The sequence below is a fragment of the Oncorhynchus tshawytscha genome, linkage group LG04 (genome assembly GCF_018296145.1).
Source record: "Oncorhynchus tshawytscha isolate Ot180627B linkage group LG04, Otsh_v2.0, whole genome shotgun sequence".
Lineage (NCBI taxonomy): Eukaryota > Metazoa > Chordata > Actinopteri > Salmoniformes > Salmonidae > Oncorhynchus > Oncorhynchus tshawytscha.
In genome coordinates, this window is record NC_056432.1 from 68,398,475 (window position 1) to 68,421,661 (window position 23,187).

The window sequence follows — 23,187 nt, forward strand, 5'->3', positions numbered from 1 at the left end:
CTTAGACAATGAAACCACAGGATTTGATTTCAATGAAACTACAGGCTTTTGACCCCTTTCTAAGGGTTCAAAAGCCTTCGCTTCTTATTTTTCAAAACCTGATTCAGTTGCTATTTGAAATGAAAAATAATGATTTTGCGGTTGTTCAACCTGTCTTGAAGCTATTTACTCAGATCGGCTAGATTACTGTTTGTCTTTGATGAGCTATGATATCCAAGAGCTTAGCTGAGTTGTTATTGTCTTATTTCACAACATCCTGTGGTTTCATTGTCTAAGGCATGGTGGACTGTTCAATAACTTTCCCTGGGTTTCTATCTTTCTGATATGTGAGTTATTTCTCAGCCTTGTCCTCCCAGACCCCAACCTGGTCTCTCTGGATTGGTCATGTTGTGATTTAGGGAACACAGCTATAGGACAATAACATACCGTGCCTACAAAGTATTCACACGCCTTGATTTTTTTCACATTTTGTTGTGCTACAAGGTGGGATTCAAAATTAATTTGTTTTCATTTTTTGTCAACGATCTACACAAAATATTTAATAATGTCAAAGTGGAAGAAAAATGTGTTAAAAATATTTTAAAAATAAAACACAAATATATCTTGATCACATAAGTATTCAACCCCCTGAGTCAATACAGTATAGAATCAGAGTAAATATATTTTTTCCTCGCCCATCTACACAATACCCCATAATTACAAAGTGAAAATATGTTTTTAGACATGTTTGCAAATCTATTGAAAATTAAATACAGAAATATTTAATTGAAATAATTATTCACACTCCTGAGTCAATACTTTGTAGAAGCAGCTTTGACAGCCATGAGTCTCTAAGGTAAGTCTCTAAGAGCTTTGCATACCTTGTGACAATAATGCTTGTACAAACTCGGACCCAGGCATAGAGAAATACAGCAGGCAGAGGTAAGGGTAAATCCAGAACATTTACTAAGGTCCTCACAGAGAAAACAAAGCAATAGCACACGAGCACACTAATCAAAACATGAGACCTATCTGAAGATCGCTGCCCATAGAGGAACCTAAATAGCTAGGCAACAGGTGAACCGAGAGGGCAATCAACCACAAGTAAAACCAATAATAACAATCAGGGTAACCTGGACACTAGAAACAATGTAAGGGTGCCCTCCAGCAGTAACCTAAGGGATCACACTCAAAACACCTGGAATGGTGACAGGCCGGTGGAAGAACACTGGAGAGTTTTGTGTGGGTACCCAGGGAAGGTGCTGACTCCAAGTGTCGGGGTTGGTGGACACACAGCACCGTAAGGCGGTCTCCAGATCCTGGTTCACCCGCTCCGTTTGACCATTGGACTGAGGGTGATATTCCCGGCAAACTGGGGGCTCTGGTCGGAGACGATGTCCAGAGGAAGTCCGTGAAGGCGGAGAAGATGCTGAATGACTTAATGAGCAGTCTCAGTTGCTGACGAGGAATCTTGTTCCGGGAGCAGGTCGGACAAGCTGCCACGGAGGTCCGAGTGTCAGCCTCCGCCGAGGACCACCAAAACCTCATCTTCAAAAATTCTAGCATTCGCTGCCCTCCCGGAGGAGAGGGAAGACGCGACAAGTGAGCCCACTTAAGTACCTTGAACCGTGCCCCAATAGGGACAAAAAGTCTGTTAGGTGGACAGCCATCTGGAACTGTCTCCCTACCATGCGCCTCCCTCACTACAGTCTCTATACCCCAGGACACCTGCGCGAGGATGAGCGACCTGGGGATGATGGATCCTATGCTGCCGATCCTCACTGGATCTGGGAAACTGGTGAGAAAGGGTGTCCTGCTTCACGTTCTTAGACCCCGGACGATAAGATAATGTGAATCTGAACCGAGTGAGGAAGAGAGCCCAACGAGCCTGCTGGGGACTGAGGCGTTTGGTTTTTAGTTGAGCGCTGAGACAGAACCGCACCCACGCCAACGTCAGAGGCGTCCACCTCTACCATAAAGGGAAGAGAAGGATCCGCATGAACAAGAATGAAACCATCGTTTCAGGTCCTGGAACGCCTTCTGAGCAGCAGAGGTCCAGCATACATGCCCAGCCGAGCCCTTGGTGAGCGCTGTCAATGGCGCAGCCACAGAACTAAAGTATCTCACAAATCTCCCTTAGAAATGAGCAAAACCCCCAAAAACACTGGACTTGCTTGACAGTGCTTTGCCGTGACCAGTTAACCATCGCTTCTACCTTTTGGGAGTCCATCCTTACACTGCCTTGAGACACAATGTACCCCAGGAAGGATATCTGGATAAGGGCTGATTTCAAGGTTTTACTGCTAACCTACAAAGCATTACATGGGCTTGCTCCTACCTATCTCTCTGATTTGGTCCTGGCGTACATACCTACACGTACGCTACAGTCACAAGACACAGGCCTCCTAATTGTCCCTAGAATTTCTAAGCGAACAGCTGGAGGCAGGGCTTTCTCCTATAGAGCTCCATTTTTATGGAACGGTCTGCCTACGCATGTCAGAGACGCAAACTTGGTCTCAACCTTTAAGTCTTTACTGAAGACTCATCTCTTCAGTGGGTCATATGATTGAGTGTAGTCTGGCCCAGGAGTGTGAAGGTGAACGGAAAGGCACTGGAGCAACAAACCGCCCTTATTGTCTCTGCCTGGTCGGTTGCCCTCTCTCCACTGGGATTCTCTGCCTCTAACCCTATTACAGGGGTTTACTGGTGCTCTTCCATGCCGTCCCTAGGAGGGGTGCGTCACTTGAGTGGGTTGAGTCACTGACGTGATCTTCCTGTCTGGGTTGGCGCCCCCCATTGGGTTTGTGGCGTGGCAGAGATCTTCGTGGGCTATACTCTGCCTTGTCTCAGGATGGTAAGTTGCACCAGACGTGCTACCTGTCTCCAGACCTGCTGTTTACAACTCTCTAGAGACAGCATGAGTGGTAGAGGTACTCTGAATGATTGGCTATGAAAAGCCAACTGACATTTACTCCTGAGGTGCTGACCTGTTCCACTCTCTACAACCACTGTTATTATTTGACCCTGTTGGTTTGAACATCTTGGCCATGTTCTGTTATAATCTCCACCCGGCACAGCCAGAAGAGGACTGGCCACCCCTCATAGCCTGGTTCCTCTAGGTTTCTTCCTAGGTTCTGGCCTTCTAGGCAGTTTTTCCTAGCCACTGTGCTTCTACACCTGCATTGCTTGCTGTTTGGGGTTTTAGGCTGGGTTTCTGTACAGCACTTTGAGATATCAGCTGATGTAAGAAGGGCTTTATAAATACATCTGATTGATTGATTGACTACATAATCAATGACAGCAGCCTGTTCATGAGAGAAAGTTAATGACATACAGTGCAGGCTATGCTAAGGTCAACACTTTTAACCCTCTGGTCCAACCCAACCACACATTCATACAAAATCTTCACCAAACAGAACCAGTACACTGACATGAAACCCATTGATATCACTATAACAATTTTGGGCCCTGACAGTTTGTGATTCATTTAGACACATTTGGTTAAAATATGTTCTCACATCTTCACTTCTAACCCAGCCTCTCCTCTTTGACTCATCTTTCTCTCTGTCTTCATCCCAAACCCATACTCCCATCTTCATCTAAAATCGGGCCAGGACGTGGAGTATAAGGGAAGGGTTAAATAGGGGTGAGCCCTCAGAGCTCAGCACTCAGTCTAAAACCACCACCTCCCTAAAAGAGAACAGACAGACTAGAGCTAACTGTAGGTAGAAGGAATACGGAAAGACAGAAAATATTTTAAACACTCTGGCAAAGGCTCCTTAAACCTATTATGATGGTGAGTCCCTTAATCTGACTATGTTGTGATTTTGGATTATCTGATGGGATAATGATACATGTAAGCCTTGTGAGTGTCTTATTGTATCTTGCACCACGGCTACATTAGGTACCTAAAACTGGGCATGGGTCAAAGATGGTAAGGTATGCAATGTTGGTTCAGAAGGAGATGACATGGTCTCAAATGTCCTGTCGTTTCATAGCTAATTCATAGGCTAATTATTAACTTCAATTCAATTCACATCAATTCAGTAGCGAGGGAAAAACAAGACCAGAATATTGTGGGCATATACCAGTCATTAAAAATAATCATGCCAGTAGACCGCTTATAGCCTACAAGTTTGAGGTGGGTTTTTTGAAGTGTTTTATGCTTTGGCCACAAATACGAGTATATATGAGGATAGAATAAGTCAACATATGAGTTAACAGAATGTGAACTTTTACCATTTCGATTCTCACTGGAACAGTTCCTTTAATTTATATCCAAAAATGTATGTTGAAACTAAAGATTCCAGCTTTAATTGAAACATTCTCCTAGTATATTATGCTACAGCTGCTGCAGTAGCCTATGTGTTGCCAATGTAAGACTGCGTGACATCAAATAACTCCTCCTAGCGTTTGGCTGGAGGAGGCAAGCATACATTCAGAAAGAAGTGTGGCAGGGTGGTCTGCGTGCCTTTGGGAATTATTGAGTGCATGAGCCTGCCACTTTATACATAGGAGTTGGGCGTCATTTACACATAATAACTAGGGACTCTATTTGAAGGTCCTCTGTCAATTTTAAATGATTGTTTCAATTTGTGGTTATCGCAATGAGTGCGACCGTTGCTTCAGAGAGCTGTTTTCTGTCCGCCCTACAGCCCATCACCGCGGTCACCACTTATGCAGTCCCGTCCGATGTGCAGCTGGGACCGAGGGGTTCCATAATGGACGAGGTGGAAAGGGCTAAGAGGGTTCAACAACAAGTCAATTTGCGCCTCGCCGAAAAGAAGTATTCTACCCTCACACGGCTGAACGTCTCGAACTGCATTTCCCCAGGTGGGCAACTTATTTTACGTTTTAGCCTGTGTCCCATTTTAGAAATGTGAGGCATTTGTTTTTCAATTTAAAAGCACACGAATTACCAGCGGTGTGTAGACCAGACACTAATTTTAAAAAATTGGAATTCTTTAAGGGTTTATAGTGTGGTGTAACTAGTCATATTAAGGTATAGCGGCATGAAAATGCAGGCCTGCAGGTATTTCATAACATGCAGGGGTGTTACGAATCCCTTTTGGCCCGACAGTCTAGGGGGTGGTAATGAGACCCGTAACATAAGTCATGCAAATTATTATTGTGACAAAGTAAAAGTGTGAACGAAATAACGACAACAGAAATCTACCGTCAAACTCCAGGTTTATTTATAAACACACGGTAATGGGGGGAGGCAGGAAAAGGGGCTGAGCTGGACCCAAGGAAAGAAAATAATAAATATACAAAAACACCCCTAAGCTAGACTAGCCTACTTTAACAACAGCTAACTAACCAAAAATACAGTGGGTGGTCCGCCCAGTTCTAACTAGTGTATTTAACAAAGTTCACCTAAGGGTAGTGTATGCCCATGGGCGACTTGTCTTGGTTTCCCCCTTTTCCCACCAGCAACAAACAAACACCATAACCAAAAACAATACTCACAGGTGATGACAAAGTGCTATGGAGGTGCTCAAACAAAAGAGAGGTTAAGACACAAAGCGAGAGTGAAACACAGAGACCTACAGACATGGCATTTACAGAGAGATTGAGCTCTAGAGCAAACAAATGATGGGGTTTTTAAACCATGGGGAAGGAACTGTGATTGGGTAGGAAACAGGAGGAGGTGTGTCTTCTGATTGATGATTGATTGTTGACTGATTGGGGAGTGATGATTTTCGCCTGTGAGGGGAGATGGAGAGAAAAGAAACACACACACAGGATACACACACACACACAGGATAACTGTATCCATAACAAGGGGCAAGGTAACACATCGGAGTGATCTGACCAATGGTCCTCACATCTGCAGTCATGGTGTCAACAGATGCTATGGCAAACCAGTAAAGCATTCAATCTGTCTTGCCAGATGCCAAACAGTAATTCTGTATATAAAAAGTTACTTATACACAGAAGATGTGATATTCTGAAAAAGCATACATGTTTTATTTATTTAACCTTTATTTAACCAGGTAGGCAAGTTGAGAACAAGTTCTCATTTACAATTGCGGCCTGGCCAAGATAAAGCAAAGCAGTTCGACAGGTACAACAACACAGAGTTACACATGGAGTAAAACAAACATAGTCAATAATACAGTAGAAAAATAAGTCTATATACAATGTGAGCAAATGAGGTGAGATAAGGGAGGTAAAGGCAAAAAAGTCCATGGTGGCAAAGTAAATAAAATATAGCAAGTAAAAAATAAACACTGGAGTGGTACATTTGCAGTGGAAGAATGTGCAAAGTAGAGATAGAAATAATAGGGGTGCGAAGGAGCTAAATAAATACAGTAGGGGGAGAGGTAGTTGTTTGGGCTGAATTATAGATGGGCTATGTACAGGTGCAGTAATATGTGAGCTGCTCTGACAGCTGGTGCTTAAAGCTAGTGAGGGGGCTGTGTTTCCAGTTTCAGAGATTTTTGCAGTTCGTTCCAGTCATTGGCAGCAGAGAACTGGAAGGAGAGGCGGCCAAAGTAAGAATTGGTTTTGGGGGTGATCAGAGAGATATACCTGCTGGAGCGCGTGCTACAGGTGGGTGCTGCTATGGTGACCAGCGAGGTGAGATAAGGGGGGACTTTAAATCAAATCAAATTTGATTTGTCACATACACATGGTTAGCAGATGTTAATGCGAGTGTAGCGAAATGCTTGTGCTTCTAGTTCCGACAATGCAGTAATAACCAACAAGTAATCTAACTAACAATTCCAAAACTACTGTCTTATACACAGTGTAAGGGGATAAAGAATATGTACATAAGGATATATGAATGAGTGATGGTACAGAGCAGCATAGGCAAGATACAGTAGATGGTATCGAGTACAGTATATACATATGAGATGAGTATGTAAACAAAGTGGCATAGTTAAAGTGGCTAGTGATACATGTATTACATAAGGATACAGTCGATGATATAGAGTACAGTATATACGTATGCATATGAGATGAATAATGTAGGGTAAGTAACATTATATAAGGTAGCATTGTTTAAAGTGGCTAGTGATATATTTACATCATTTCCCATCAATTCCCATTATTAAAGTGGCTGGAGTTGAGTCAGTGTCAGTGTGTTGGCAGCAGCCACTCAATGTTAGTGGTGGCTGTTTAACAGTCTGATGGCCTTGAGATAGAAGCTGTTTTTCAGTCTCTCGGTCCCAGCTTTGATGCACCTGTACTGACCTCGCCTTCTGGATGATAGCGGGGTGAACAGGCAGTGTCTCGGGTGGTTGATGTCCTTGATGATCTTTATGGCCTTCCTGTAACATCGGGTGGTGTAGGTGTCCTGGAGGGCAGGTAGTTTGCCCCCGGTGATGCGTTGTGCAGACCTCACTACCCTCTGGAGAGCCTTACGGTTGAGGGCGGAGCAGTTGCCGTACCAGGCGGTGATACAGCCCGCCAGGATGCTCTCGATTGTGCATCTGTAGAAGTTTGTGAGTGCTTTTGGTGACAAGCCGAATTTCTTCAGCCTCCTGAGGTTGAAGAGGAGCTGCTTTGCCTTCTTCACGATGCTGTCTGTGTGAGTGGACCAATTCAGTTTGTCTGTGATGTATATGCCGAGGAACTTAAAACTTGCTACCCTCTCCACTACTGTTCCATCGATGTGGATAGGGGGGTGTTCCCTCTGCTGTTTCCTGAAGTCCACAATCATCTCCTTAGTTTTGTTGACGTTGAGTGTGAGGTTATTTTCCTGACACCACACTTTACCTAGCAGGGTCTTGTAAGATGACCTGGAGCCAGTGGGTTTGGCGACGAGAATTAAGCGAGGGCCAGCTAACGAGAGCGTACAGGTCACAGTGGTGGGTATTATATGGGGCTTTGGTGACAAAACGGATGGCACTGTGATAGACTGCATCCAATTTATTGAATAGGGTATTGGAGGCTGTTTTGTAGATGACGTCGCCGAAGTCGAGGATCGGTAGGATGGTCAGTTTTACAAGGGTATGTTTGGCAGCATGAGTGAAGGAGGCTTTTTTGCGAAATAGGAAGCCAATTCTAGATTTAACTTGGGATTGGAGATGTTTGATGTGAGTCTGGAAGGAGAGTTTACAGTCTAACCAGACACCTAGGAATTTGTAGTTGTCCACATATTCTAAGTCAGAACCATCCAGAGTAGTGATGTTGGACGGGCGGACAGGTGCAGGCAGCGATCGGTTGAAGAGCATGCATTTAGTTTTACTTGTATTTAAGAGCAATTGGAGGCCACGGAAGGAGAGTTGTATGTCATTGAAGCTTGTCTGGAGGGTTGTTAACACAGAGTCCAAAGAAGGGCCAGAAGTATACAGAATGGTGTCATCTGTGTAGAGATGGATCAGAGACTCACCAGCAGCAAGAGCGACATCATTGATATATACAAAGAAGATAGTCGGTCCAAGAAATGAACCCTGTGTGCGACCGTTGCTTAGACCCCCATAGAAACTGCCAGAGGCCCGGACAACAGGCCCTCCGATTTGACACACTGAACTCTATCAGAGAAATAGTTGGTGAACCAGGCGAGGCAATCATTTGAGAAACCAAGGCTATCGAGTCTGCCGATGAGGATGTGGTGATTGACAGAGTCGAAAGCCTTGGCCAGGTCAATGAATACGCCTGCACGGTATTGTTTCTTATCGATGGCGGTTAAGATATCGTTTAGGACCTTGAGAGTGGCTGAGGTGCACCCATGACCAGCTCTGAAACCAGATTGCATAGCGGAGAAGGTATGGTGGGATTCGAAATGGTCGGTAATCTGTTTGTTGACTTGGCTTTCGAAGACCTTAGAAAGGCAGGGTAGGATAGATATAGGTCTGTAGCAGTTTGGGTCAAGAGTGTCCCCCCCTTTGAAGAGGGGGATGACCACAGCTGCTTTCCAATCTTTGGGAATCTCAGACGACACGAAAGAGAGGTTGAACAGGCTAGTAATAGGGGTTACAACAAATTCGGCAGATAATTTTAGAAAGAAAGGGTCCAGATCGTCTAGCCCGGCTGATTTGTAGGGGTCCAGATTTTGCAGCTCTTTCAGAACATCAGCTGACTGGATTTGGGAGAAGGAGAAATGGGGAAGACGTGGGCGAGTTGCTGTGGGGGGTGCAGTGCTGTTGACCGGGGTAGGGGTAGCGAGGTGGAAAGCATGGCCAGCTGTAGAAAAATGCTTATTGAAATTCTCAATTATAGTGGATTTATCGGTGGTGACAGTGTTTCCTATCCTCAGTGCAGTGGGCAGCTGGGAGGAGGTGTTCTTATTCTCCATGGACTTTACAGTGTCCCAGATCTTTTGAGTTTGTGTTGCAGGAAGCAAATTTCTGCTTGAAAAAGCTAGCCTTGGCTTTTCTAACTGCCTGTGTGTATTGGTTTCTAGCTTCCCTGAAAAGTTGCATATCACAGGGGCTATTCGATGCTAATGCAGAACGCCATAGGATGTTTTTGTGTTGGTTAAGGGCAGTCAGGTCTGGAGAGAACCAGGGGCTATATCTGTTCCTGGTTCTAAATTTCTTGAAAGGGGCATGCTTATTTAAGATGGTGAGGAAGGCATTTAAAAAAAATAACCAGGCAACCTCTACTGACGGGATGAAGTCAATGTCCTTCCAGGATACCCCAGCCAGGTCGATAAGAAAAGCCTGCTCGCTGAAGTGTTTCAGGGAGCGTTTGACAGTGATGAGTGGAGGTTGTTTGACCGCTGACCCATTACAGATGCAGGCAATGAGGCAGTGATTGCTGAGATCTTGGTTGAAAAAAGTAGAGGTGTATTTAGAGGGCAAGTTGGTTAGGATGATATCTATGAGGGTGCCCGTGTTTACGGCTTTGGGGTGGTACCAGGTAGGTTCATTGGTCATTTATGTGAGATGGAGGGCATCAAGCTTAGATTGTAGGATGGCTGGGGTGTTAAGCATGTTCCAGTTTAGGTCGCCTAGCAGCACGAGCTCTGAAGATAGATGGGGGGCAATCAGTTCACATATGGTGTCCAGAGCACAGCTGGGGGCGGAGAGTGGTCTATAGCAGGTGGCAACAGTGAGAGACTTGTTTTTAGAGAGGTGGATTTTTAAAAGTAGAAGTTCAAATTGTTTGGGTACAGACCTGGATAGTAGGACAGAACTCTGTAGGACAGAACTCTGCAGGCTATCTCTGCAGTAGATTGCAACACCGCCCCCTTTGGTTGTTCTATCTTGTCTGAAAATATTGTAGTTTGGAATGGAGATTTCAGAATTTTTGGTGGTCTTCCTAAGCCAGGATTCAGACACGGCTAGAACATCTGGGTTTGCAGAGTGTGCTAAAGCAGTAAATAAAACATTTAGTCACAGCCAGGAAATATCACTGCATGTGGCAATGAGCCATATTATGTGAGTGATACATTCCTTTTCATGGGTTTGTCATTCACATCTTACAAGGCTATGGCACCCGAGGCTTGATGCCTATACAGTATGAACAAGTAACAGTCACATGGCTCATAAGGCTCACAGAGGATCAACTCAGCTAATTATTGAAGAAAAGGGTAGTATTTAGTCTCTGAGCTTTTAATCCTTGTGCTGACTGATTTAACACTTTTAAAGATTATTTCATGCCCAATACTAATAGAAGGAATATTTAGCTGGATTCCTCAAAATGGTTACACAGTTGGAGAATGTTTATTTTTTTTAACATTAGAATGATATCCTCAGGTAGCTAGTTTAGTGGGCAATGTTTTGAGCATGTCAATTTCAGATAGTTGACACTTTATGACATTGTTTTTTTTACAGGATTAGGGAGGGAAATGATGCACAATACAGCATAATATGATAAAGTATAATGGTAGTTTTGAACTGCTAGTCATGGTGGATATTGATAACATAATGCTCTGATTAAAAAAAGTGGGACCCTCTGATGGTTGGACACGAATGTTCCATACATTCAGCTCTTCAGAATGGGTTATCAGTAGCACCAAGCTGCTCAGCTCATGTTCTATTTTGGACAGGGTTGAGTGGGTCGGGTTGGATATTGTGGTCAGATGGCGTCTCAAAAAGAACTACGTGAAACCAACACATAAATCAGTCAGCTGCCTGTGTTTTGCAATGAGAAGGCAAACAACTTGGGTTGGGAAAACTATACTGTTAATTATAGTGCTGTTATAAACTAATTAAGAACGTTTTTTGGATTGAAAACATACAGTGATAGTAGGCCTATTCCACTCAGCAGTAAAGTACATTCCCAACAATTGATCATATTCGTGTGTGTGTGTGTGTATGTGTGTGTAAGTAAAACTCATAATGGAGGGGATATTGGGAATATAATGCATAGTTTATTTGACAAAAGCTTATGTTATGGCAACTCCTATTCAAACTCAACAGGGGGCTATAGATAATACTGTAGATAGATAATACGGTCTCAAATGACTTACAACATCATATTATCACACTGTTGCCATGGTTATACAGTCAAAACATACAGTGCTTGTATACACAGTAAGAAAATTAGATTTTTATGTCCTGTTAGGCACTCTCTCTCACAAAACAAAGAGTCTCCCAAAGGTATACTACCCTGCTTGCTTAGTCCAACATGATCTTGATTCTTCCCTCAATGTTTCTATATCTCAGTACAGTGCAGCTCCAGTTTTAGGCTAATCCCCTCTCAAACATGAGGTATTGTGCAATATCTCCCTGGGTGTGTGTTTACATTTCTACATGTTTGCTGCTTGTCTTGGTGTACAACTGAGGCTGATATTGTTGTTGTTTTTCATGCACAAACATAGTAACCATGAGTCCAAATAGCAAAGAAAGTGTCAAGAAGCTAATCAGTCATCATTGGTCACACTTTGTGGTAACAAGAACAAGACACGTTATAACTTCATTAAAATGTAATTAGACTAATTACAAAGTGGTAATCTCAGGAGAATGTGGTGGTTGCATTCTCTGTCTAAGACAAAGTCTTTCTCTATCCACATGTAGACCATGGTGGCACAATGAGATATAACACGTACAACCCCGGATTCAGCTCTAAGTCAATGGTGTATAACACAGGGAGCTGGACCATGAAGGTGAGTACGGTAGGACTTCATATTTTCTAATGTTCAGTTGTGTTTATTTTTGCCTTCATGATAAACCCTAATCCAACAGCCCCAAAGTCCTACTTTTCTAGCTGATTGCCATGCCACCTTTGTCCCTTCTAAACCAGGAGAGATGTGTTAAAAAATAAACTCCACAGTCCTACCATAGTGACACACTTCACAGCTGCACCCTCACAGCACATACATGCAGTATTTCACAGGATCCTACCATAACTATGTTTAGATGAGACACAGGAACAAACATCTCTGTACAGGATTCTACTGCCCAAAGAGTCTAAAAACATCTTAACCATGACCTCATTTTTAAACTAGACAGTTAGGCCAATGATTCAAAAACATCTTAACCATGACCTAATTTTTAAACTAGACAGTTTGGCCAATGTTTTAAAAACATCTTAACCATGACCTAATTTTTAAACTAGACAGTTTGGCCAATGTTTTAAAAACATCTTACCCATTACCTCATTTTTAAACTAGACAGTTTGGCCAATGTTTTAAAAACATCTTAACCATGACCTAATTTTTAAACTAGACAGTTTGGCCAATGTTTGCTTTTTCTGGATTTTTATAGTGTAGATAGTTAAGTGTAACAGTGTTCTCTCTGTATGTCCTCGAGATGCCCCCGGTATCCCAGCAGTACTTGGGAGGTGGGTACTCGTCTCGCTCAGCGGTGGAGTTAGGACCCAGATATAGAATCAGCCAGCCTCCAGTCAACATTGGCTACCTCCACCATGACGACATCCAGCTGGGTGGCTACCAGACCAGCCGGACGAGGACCGCCAGGTCCAGATCAGTTTGTCAGGCTGACCAAGAGGCGGTGGTCCAAGGTGTAGGAGGCCTGTTCACCCTGCCCCACCAGCAGCCCAACCCAGTGGCCAGCTGGGTGGCCCGGGATGGCATGGAAATAGAGTTCCACTCCTATCATGGTGGAGGTATACCTGCACCAGCAACGATGAGGCGCACCCTCAGTGGAACCCTGGCGGGAGATGGTAGCGGTGGGTGGAGAGAGGCGGAGCTAGTTTACCAGCCCTCCTACAGAGGCCCCGCCCACCGTACCATTAGTCGCATCAACAACAGACAACAGCAGCAGCAACAATTGAGCTCAGCGTCTGGGCTGCAACAGTGGCAGCAGGTGTCTGGCGGGGGCAGTGGCAGTGTGTACGGAGGCTGGGGGCAGTACCAGAACTCCCTGCCCCGACTGGCCTCCTTTCACAGCATGAAGAGTGTGGAGAAAGGCATGGATGTGCCTGATGGAGGCAGCGATTCAGCTAACAGCAATCAGAAACTCAGAGGGTGAGAGATGCATGGACTGTTCAAATCTCTTGAAATATCAGACGGACCAACTTAGCCCTAGGGACATTCTGTTCTTCTTACATAACTGTGATAGGTTTCTGATTAACCTCACTCTCCTTTTCCTCCCTGGTGTTTGTGGACAGAATGCACAGTTTAGACATGCCCACCGCGGTCAACTATCTCTTCATGTCCAACACAGCCATGCAGATGCTGGGAGCAGCCTACATCCAGCACCAATGTTACCATAGCAGTGATGCCAAGAACCAGGTAACAGATCCTTCTCAATAATAATAGCCATTTACAGTAACATACTTCATTGCCCAAAATTGAATTTACAGCCCTACTGTTTAAACTAAATTGAGATCTCCATGCTCTTATCAAAAATCCATTGTAATATATAATTGATTGTCTTGTTATTGCTTAGTAAGTCACCCTGATAGTCATATAGACTGGCCCACCCTGTTTACAGGTGCGTCTGCTGAAGGGTGTCCCAGCCCTGGTGCAGCTCTTCAGCAGTGACAGCCAGGAGGTCCAGTGCTACGCTACAGGCGCTACACGCAACCTCATCTATGAGAACATGGACAACAAGGCGGCCCTCATTGAGGCCGAGGGAATAACCAAGCTCATCAGTGTCCTAAACGAACCAGATGAGGAGCTTCGCAAGAACATCACTGGTAATATCATCTATATTCTTTAACAATCAGTTTGGATCTCAAACTAAGTTACCATTTTAAAGTTCAAGGAAATACTGTGTCAGTATGAGAGCAAGAAAAGCAAAACAGTCAAAGTGACATGTCCCCAATCAGAGATTCAAATAAACACTTTCTTTCAATTAGAGTCCAGCATAAAGTTAATAAAGTTTAAATCCCAAATAGAATATATTTTTAGTAGTGATGGACACCGATATGGAAAATCTATATCAATATCATCTGCCTTTTTCTAACCAATATCAATATCCTATCAGTTTTATGAATAACATTGCTACTGTGTGAATGTTTTATTTTCTGTTTACTTCTACAGCTTTGAGAAGTCCAGACAAATAACATTTTGGGGGAAAAAAGCCAACCCGGCTTCTTCATTTATTGAATCAGATGGCTCATTGATCACAAAGCTCACTGATATTGCAAACTACTTTAATGACTTTTTCATTGGCAAGATAAGCAAACTTAGGGATGACATGCCAGCAACAAACGCTGACACTACATATCCAAGTATATCGGACCAAATTATGAAAGACAGGAATTGTACTTTTGAATTCCGTAAAGTCAGTGTGGAAGAGGTGAAAAAATGATTGTTGTCTATCAACAATGACAAGCCACTGGGGTCTGACAATCTAGATGGAAAATTACTGAGGATAATAGCAGACAATATTGCCACTCCTATTTGCCACATCTTCAATTTAAGCCTACTAGAGAGCATGTGCCCTCAGGCCTGGAGGGAAGCTAAAGTATTTCCGCTACCCAAGAATAGTAAAGCCCCCTTTACTGGCTCAAATAGCCAGATACAATGACCAGATACAATGCAATTTCACAGTAAATAAATTGACTACAGAATTTCAGCATGCTTATAGGGAAGGACACTCAACAAGCATAGCACTTACACAAATGACTGATGATTGGCTGAGAGAAATTGATGATAAAATGACTGTGGGGGCTGTCTTGTTAGACTTCAATGCAGCTTTTGACATTATTGATTATAGTCTGCTGCTGGAAAAACATATGTGTTATGGCTTTACACCCCCTGCTATAATATGGATAAAGAGTTACTTGTCTAACAGAACACAGAGGGTGTTCTTTAATGGATGCCACTCAAATATAATCCAGTTAGAATCAGGAATTCCCCAAGGTAGCTGTTTAGGCCCCTTGCTTTTTTCAATTTTTAATAACGACATGCCACTGACTTTGAGTAAAGCCAGAGTGTCTATGTATGCGGATGACTCAACTTTATACACGTTAGCTACGACAGCAACTGAAATGACTGCAACACTCAACAAAGAGCTGCAGTTAGTTTCAGAGTGGGTGGCAAGGAATAAGTTAGCCCTAAATATTTCTAAAACTAAAAGCATTGTATTTGGAACAAAACACTCACTAAACCCTAAACCTCAACTAAATCTTGTGTAAATTGAGCACGTTGAGATGACTAAAACTGCTTGGAGTAACAACACTATTAACAAGGCAGGTCCTACAGGCCCTAGTTTTGTCGCACCTTGACTACTGTTCAGTCGTATGGTCAGGTGCCACGAAAAAGGACTTAGGAAAATTGCAATTGGCTCAGAAAAGGGCAGCACGGCTGGTCCTTGGACGTACACAGAGAGCTAATATTAACAATATGCATGTCAATTTCTCCTGGCTGAAAGTGGAGGAGAGATTGACTTCTTCACTACTTTTATTTATGAGAGGTATTGACAAGTTGAATGACCCGAGCTGTCTGTCTAAACTACTGGCACATAGCTCGGACACCCATGCATACCCCACAAGACATGCCACAGGAGGTCTCTTCACAGTCTCCAAGTCCAGAACAGACTATGGGAGGCACACAGTACTACATAGAGCCATGACTACATGGAACTCTATTCCACATCAAATACCTGACGCAAGCAGTAAAATTAGATTTAAAAATCAGATTAAAAAAACACCTTATGGAACAGCGGGGCCTGTGAAGCAACACAAATATTGGCGCACACACACACATACACAATACATACACATGGATTTAGTACTGAAGATATGTGGTGGAGTAGGGGCCTGAGGACACACAGTGTGTTGTGAAATCTGTGAATGTATTGTAATGTTTTTAAAATTGTATAAACTGCCTTAATTTAGCTCGACATCAGGAAGAGTAGCTGCTGCTTTGGCAGCAATAAATACAAATACAAACTGCTTGCTGTGTGAATATTAAACGGGTTTAACCTACCCAACCACTTTGGATACAATGAAAAGCCAGTTGATGCCCCATCAGCAGGAAGTTAAGTTGAGAGAGTTTTGTGCTTGCAGAAATAGTAATGTATGTTTGTTTTTGGCTGCCCAGGGAACAGACTACTCTCAGGAATGGTGCTTGTTTAATAAAGTTAGATCAAGGCTGAATCAATTTCTGCAACATCACATAATTATAGTATTCTACATAACTGAATATAATGGCATAGTATAACGTTACTGTAAAAAAAAAACATTCATATGAGATTTTAGGATGATTGTGCAAATGGTTGCATTTTTCTCTCATGTGGCTATAAGGGCACAAGACGTGACCCAGATGCAGACACAGGAGGCAGATGGTTAGAGTCCAAGATGTTTATTAACAATCCAAAAGGGGTAGCCAAGGTCAGGCAGGCGAGAATGGAGTCCAGAAAAAACAGGCAAAGGCAGGAAACATAGGGATAAATACACCAGGGAAAATAAGCGACACCTGGAGGGGGTAGAGACAATCACAAGGACAGGTGAAACAGATCAGGGCGTGACAGTGACCAAAACTCAGCAATGCGCACCACTAGGCAAAATATGTGCTTTGATGATAACTAAACACAGGTAAGCTACAGTTTGTTAACACCATCTGCTAAAGTTTTTGCTAACTGTATATAATTGAAACCAACAGTGTAGATTACTTCACTGTTTAAAGAAGATATACATGCATATCCCCATGAATTGGATTGAGATCAAATGGTTGGCATGCAGACGCTGCATGGCATTTCACATGTAAACTTCACCTGTAAAATAATCATAATTCAAGACTGACAGTGAGAAATGTGAAGGGAGGGTGACCACAAAAACTGGTGAGTAAAGTAGAGGTAAAGAAACACACAAGCAGAACGTGATTGGGATCTTCCGCTCTGGCGAAAAGGGAAAAACACCAAAAGAAAGATGCCTAGGGTCCCTGCTCATCTATGTGAACATGCCTTAGGCATGCTGCAAGGAGGCATGAGGACTGCAGATGTGTCCAGGGCAATAAATTGCAATGTCCGTACTGTGAGATGCCTAAGACAGTGCTACAGGGAGTCAGGACGGACAGCTGATCGTCCTCACAGTGGCAGACCACATGTACCGATCCTGTGCAGGTGTCGTTACATCTAAACATCACACCTGCGGGACAGGTACAGGATGGCAACAACTGCCCGAGTTACACCAGGAACGCACAATCCCCCCATCAGTGCTCAGACTGTCCGCAATAGGCTGAGAGAGGCTGGACTGAGGGCTTGTAGGGCAGGTCCTCACCAGGTCCTCACCGTCGCTGGACCAGACAGGACTGGAAAAAGTGCTTTTCACTGACGAGTCACGGTTTTGTCTCACCAGGGGTGATGGTTGTCCCATTGAGACCTGTTGGATCGGAGGGTGAGGGCTAGGGGCCATTCCCCCCAGAAATGTCCGGGAACTTGCAGGTACCTTGATGGAAGAGTGGGGTAACATCTCACAGCAAGAACTTGCAAATCTGGTGCAGTCCATAAGCAGGAGATGCACTGCAGTACTTAATGCAGCTGGCGATTGTTAGTCACATGTCTGTGGAACTTGTTCAGTTCATGTCTCAGTTGTTGAATCTTGTTATGTTGATACAAATATTTACACATGTTAAGTTTGCTGAAAATAAAAGCAGTTGATAGTGAGAAGACGTTTCTTTTTTTTGCTGAGTTTAGAAATAATATTTCCCATTACAGATCCGTAGAAGGTCCAAAAGGCTTCTAACAGCTTCTGCCCCCAAGCCATTAGACTCCTGAACAGCTAATCAAATGGCTACCCGGACTATTAGCATTGCCCCCCTTCATTTTTACACTGATGCTCTCTGTTTATTATCCATGCATAGTCACTTTACCTCTATCTACATGTACATATTACCTCAATTACCTCGACTAACCACTACCCCCGCAGATTGACTCTGGACCGGTACCCCCTGTATATAGCCTTGCTACTGTTACTTTTTTGTTGCTCCTTAATTATTTGTTATTTTCTCAATTTGTCTTATTTTTTATTTCAATTATTAATTTTTTATTTCAAGTTTATTTTAGTAAATACTGTCCTAACACTTTTATTTTCTTAAAACTGCATTGTTGGTTAAGAGCTTCTAAGTAAGCATTTCACTGTTGTATTTGGCACATGTGACAAAATAACAATACATTTGATATTGATACATCAGATATTATTGGCCACATAGAAAATAGGCTCCCAAGGGTTTACTTTGGCATCAAATGACATGAATCCCACTGTGTTAATAGTGATTATTTAGACCTATTGAAGTTAAATCATTTGGATGTCAGGTAATCAGCACACACTCTATCCTGGTCATAGAGGCCGTTTTAGTGTATGCGACGGAGTGGTTCAATAGACCCTCTCTCTCCTCTGTCTGTCCTGCAGGTATTCTGTGGAACATGTCCTCTAAGGAGAGTCTGAAGGAGAAGTTGGCCAGAGAGACATTGAGTGAGCTCACAGAGAGGGTGCTGGTGCCCCTGTGCAGTGGTGGAGATTCAGAGCTGATCCGTCAGAGTCCATCTGAGGCAGACATCTTCTACAACATCTCAGGCTGCCTGAGGTAGCTATACATATCTGCCTACATGTTGTATGCATACACACTGTACACAGACTGATACATGTACTGTATACAACTTCTCTGTAATCTCTTCCTCTGTTCAGGAACCTGAGCTCAGTGAATGAGAGGACGAGGCAGCAGATGAGAGACATGCGAGGGCTGGTGGACTCGCTGGTGGCCTACATCCAGAACTCCCTTCAGGATGAGAAATCAGAGGACAAAGTACACCTCAACTGCTCTACCTATGTCACATTGTTTGTTTCAAAACTTGATTATTTTTCTGGGCATGTTCTTTCAGGTCAAACCCTTTTCCCTGATTTAATATCTCATTTGATTTGATCTTAAATACGATAGGCTTCAGCAACTCATTGGTTCAGCTGGGGTAGAGTGAGCGCCAATCAAAGTATCTGTACAGTTCATCATTAGTGGTACTGTTTGTGCTATCTACCAGACAGCCAGACTGATCATGCTGTGGCCTATCTGCTATGCCTTATGTAACGCAGGCTGCTCTGAGAGACACAATGGCCACCAGTGTTTCTATCTCACCCTCTCGCTCTCTTTCTCTCGCTCCCTCCTTCTCTCCCCCCCTCCTTCTTTGTATGTGCCTGCAGGGTGTAGAGAATGCAGTGTGTGTCCTGAGGAACCTGTCTTATCAGCTGTACAGTGAGATACCTCCCTCAACCCTACTGCGACTGGAGGGGCCTACGTGGGCCAGAGCCACTACTGGGACTGAGTCCATTGGCTGTTTCACCCCACAGAGCAAGAAGGCAAAAGAGGTAGGTGTCATTTACACAAGGCAAACCCAAAGGAAATATCAAGTTACGGCTAAACATCAAGACACTGAAACATGTACAGTATGTCGTCATGCAATCCTGATGGATATGGAACCATGATATATTTTTTCTGTAATGAATCTCTCCCCCTGATCTCTATAGCGACGGAACCAGGAACTGTCCACCTCAGAGGTGGCTAAGCAGCCGAAGGGGGCGGAGTGGCTGTGGCACCCCCAGGTGGTGGGGCTGTATAACCGCGTGCTTCAGCACTATGAGGCCAACACGGCAACACGAGAGGCTGCAGCAGGGGCCCTGCAGAACATCACAGCCAGAGAGACCAGGGTAGGTCCCACTCCTCTCCCCCACTGGCTGACCTAGCCATCACTTTCACCATGACAGGCTACTTATGCTTCATTCAGATTTACAGTTCAATGAAAATGTACTCAACACTAGCGTTGAATTCCTCTTCCTCCTTGTGTATCAGTGGGCGTCAGTGCTGAGTTGGGTGGCTTTAGAGCAGGAGCGGATGCTGCCTGTGGTCCTGGACCTCCTGCAGACACAAAGTGACCAGGAGATGTGTTCCCTCACTGGCCTCCTGTGGAACCTGTCCCGACACAGCAGAAACAAGAACGACATGGGTGAGACACAACCCCCAGTACCCACATTGTTCCTTTCTACCTCTGTCTCTCCTGCCCACAACCTTGTATCCATCCATTCCATTCATATTAATCACAGTAATTCCCCTTATAAGGAGACTTTAAAGAATGGCTACATCTCACCCTTCTGACCTCCAGCTACGAAGGTAGTGAACGTTCTGGTGACCAAGCTCCCCAGTGATGGCCACCAGAAGGAACCTTCAGGTGAAGTGGTGGTCAACATATGTGGGATCCTCAACAACCTGGTTGCAGGCAGCTCACTAGCAGCGAGAGACATCACCTTCTTTGATGGACTCCCCAAACTTGTTGCAATCAAGTCTTCCCACAATAGCAGGTTAGTGAATCTTGTCTCTCAGTGATCTTGGTTTTTGTTATTCATTGTGTCTGCTTTTTATTTCCAATTTCCTGTCTGGCTCATGTTGTTTGACTATGTTTTTCTCCTACTATAGCTCAGGGAAGCTGAAGGCTGCCAAGGCTGCTTCCACGGTACTCCTCAACATGTTCCAGTACAACAAGCTGCATAAAGATTATAAACAGGTGAGGCTAACACCATTTAACATAGACATTGTGCTAGATGGGATTGGAGAGCAGGAACGGGGTGGGGGGCTCTTTGGCCTCTTCCATTGTGCATGGCCCTCTGGTTCTTTATTTTCTTTGTGGCCTCTAATGGTTAGTCTAACTTTTTTTATTCTTCTTTTTTTTTTGTTCTCAGCATTCTCCCCTCCCCTGGATCCACTGATATCCCCCATAGTTCTTTGGCACATATTTTCACTAAAGTTAATTATTACATTTTAATGGAAGTTAATTTTTCTTGTGGCCCTTAGGAATCCTCATTCTGTGCAGGTACTACAGTTATCAGTTCAAGTTTATACAATCTAGTTATCTGTTATCAGTTATATATTTAGACTAGCTTTTATATCATGGTTTTCTTTGCTTGAGTTGTTTTGGGGTTTATTGAACAGGACCAGTAAAACACCTTGGCTTGGTGGTTGGCAGCTGGACAGTCCTCTCATTTGTGCTATAGTGCTACTTGAGTTTGTAGTGCAGTGTCTAATCCCTTGTTTCCTTGGATGGTCAGTTAAATGGTATGTTTGGAATCTGGCAGTGGAATGCTGGGAGCAGCCATTGATTGTCTCTTGCAAGATAATGGCTGTCTGATATTTTGCACAGAGAAAAAAACAATCTTCAGTTGACACTTGTAAACACTGTTTGGGACGATACCAGAATCGTGAAAAATTGTCATAGACTGTTCTCTCTACCTCATAGCAGGTGGTACAAGAGCGTCTGTGACCAAAAGGCTCCTGAACATCTTCTACCCCCAAACCATAAGATTGCTGAACAGTTAATATACTGGCTACCTGGATTATTTACATTGACACCTTATTATTTATTTATTCACTTTTACCCCTACCTACATCAGTGGAAGCTGCTGAGGGGAGGATGGCTCATTATAATGGTTGAAATGGATCCAATGGAATGATATCAACCATATGGAAACCACGTTTGATGTGTTTGACACCATTCCATTGACTCCATTCCAGCCATTATTAATAGCAGTCCTCCCCTCAGCAGCCTCCACTGGCCTTTTCGTTCTTTTTAACTCTGCATTGTTGGGGAAGGGCTCGTAAGTAAGCATTTCACTGTAAAGTCTACACCTGTTGTATTCGGCGCATGGGACAAATACCATTGGATTAGATTTATTTGATACTATTTAGTATCGTGGCAAGGAAACAAGTGGATTTAACTTCTTTAGCCCTAATGTTGGAAACAAACATCAGGATGTTGTCATGCAGTCACATGTATTGATTTTCCCAGCTATAGCACAACACTATTTCACAGAAAGCAGGTTTTTAAAGGAGCAAAGTGTTTGATCTGCTTTGTGTTTTCATTTTTGCCATGGAACAAAAATATTGTGATACTGGTATCGTCCTGGGCCTACTATTTACCCTTTCTAAAAACAGACTGCTCTATCTAAGTGGCCTTCTCCCTTGTGTTTTACAGAAAGGGTTCACGAAGTGTGACTTCACCGACACGGCCATTTAGAACAGAAGGCTTGGCCCGTTGACTGGATTCATATTCTGGACCTGTTGGTAGAGCCAGCAGGAGGACCCCCACAATGAACCTGACACCTCTGGTCTCAAATGATGCATTGATGGAACCTGAATTATTCTGAATGTATTTACCGGCCGCCATGGACTGAGGAGAAGCAGCTTTTCTTTACTCAATATTTTTTTTTAATTATCACATTTTATTGGTCTTTCAAAATGGACTGCTTTACCAGCTTAATATTTGTATTGTCATGAGAGTGTGTTGGATGACTGAGGAATCTTCACTTCAGGACGGTGTGTGTGCGTGTGCGTGGTGCATGCCTGTGTGCATGCATATGTGTGAATGTTTGCTTAGTGGACTCATCCCGTAAAAGGCATTGGATGCCTCTTTTCATCTCTGGTACCATATGGGCTCAACCTGCATTCCTACAGACATACTGTGAATACAACCCTCTAGATGTTATTAGTTCTACAGTACATGGATGCTTCACTGAAAGACAAGATACAGGATGGGTGACCTCCAAACTCCCATTTGACCTAATAATCACCAGAGCATTTTAAAGAGCCCCTGCTTTTAATCACCCCAGTCTCCACTTCATGGTGAAACAATGTTTACCGGCTCCATCCAAGGAGCCTCTTCTGTGTTTATTTCCACCCCAAATAACTAACAATAAACAGCATCTGACATGACCAGGCAGTTGTTCCCAGTGTATCCTTTGCAAATTAAAATAAAATTATCATTATCTTACCCTTCTTTCACAGATCTGTGCTAAATTGTTTCATAATGGTTAGTAATCGTAAACGTTCCCTGCCTCTTAAATTCCCTCACCCTTGTCATTTATGACTAAGAAATAATTTGTAATAATGACACCTAAATAAAGTGCTGATTATGAAAG

General features: G+C 43.5%; 1 protein-coding gene across 3 annotated transcripts; it reads left to right on the plus strand.

Moving 5' to 3' along the window:
* Positions 1-3,660: 3,660 nt before the first annotated feature.
* On the plus strand, positions 3,661-22,981 carry LOC112249288 (plakophilin-3). Of its 3 annotated transcripts, none has more exons than XM_024419096.2 (14): positions 3,661-3,775; positions 4,635-4,812; positions 11,895-11,983; positions 12,630-13,306; positions 13,450-13,573; positions 13,776-13,980; positions 18,643-18,817; positions 18,919-19,036; positions 19,426-19,590; positions 19,750-19,929; positions 20,072-20,225; positions 20,382-20,577; positions 20,693-20,780; positions 22,245-22,981. In XM_024419096.2, the coding sequence occupies exons 1-14, from the start codon at positions 3,770-3,772 to the stop codon at positions 22,284-22,286; spliced, it is 2,397 nt and encodes a 798-aa protein (XP_024274864.2). In that variant the 5' UTR covers positions 3,661-3,769; the 3' UTR covers positions 22,287-22,981. The 3 variants fall into 3 exon arrangements, with proteins under 3 accessions (XP_024274864.2, XP_024274865.2, XP_024274863.2); XM_024419097.2 differs by lacking the exon at positions 3,661-3,775 and adding an exon at positions 4,411-4,540; XM_024419095.2 differs by lacking the exon at positions 3,661-3,775 and having other exon boundaries at positions 4,411-4,812.
* The last annotated feature ends 206 nt before the right edge of the window (positions 22,982-23,187 follow it).

Coding starts and splice junctions, on each gene's coding strand:
- LOC112249288 (XM_024419095.2), top strand. CDS start 4,587: ATGAGTGCGACCGTTGCTTCAGAGAGCTGTTTTCTGTCCGCCCTACAG. Junction 13,307..13,449: donor AGCAATCAGAAACTCAGAGG/GTGAGAGATGCA, acceptor GTTTGTGGACAG/AATGCACAGTTTAGACATGC. Junction 20,226..20,381: donor CAGAAACAAGAACGACATGG/GTGAGACACAAC, acceptor TCTGACCTCCAG/CTACGAAGGTAGTGAACGTT.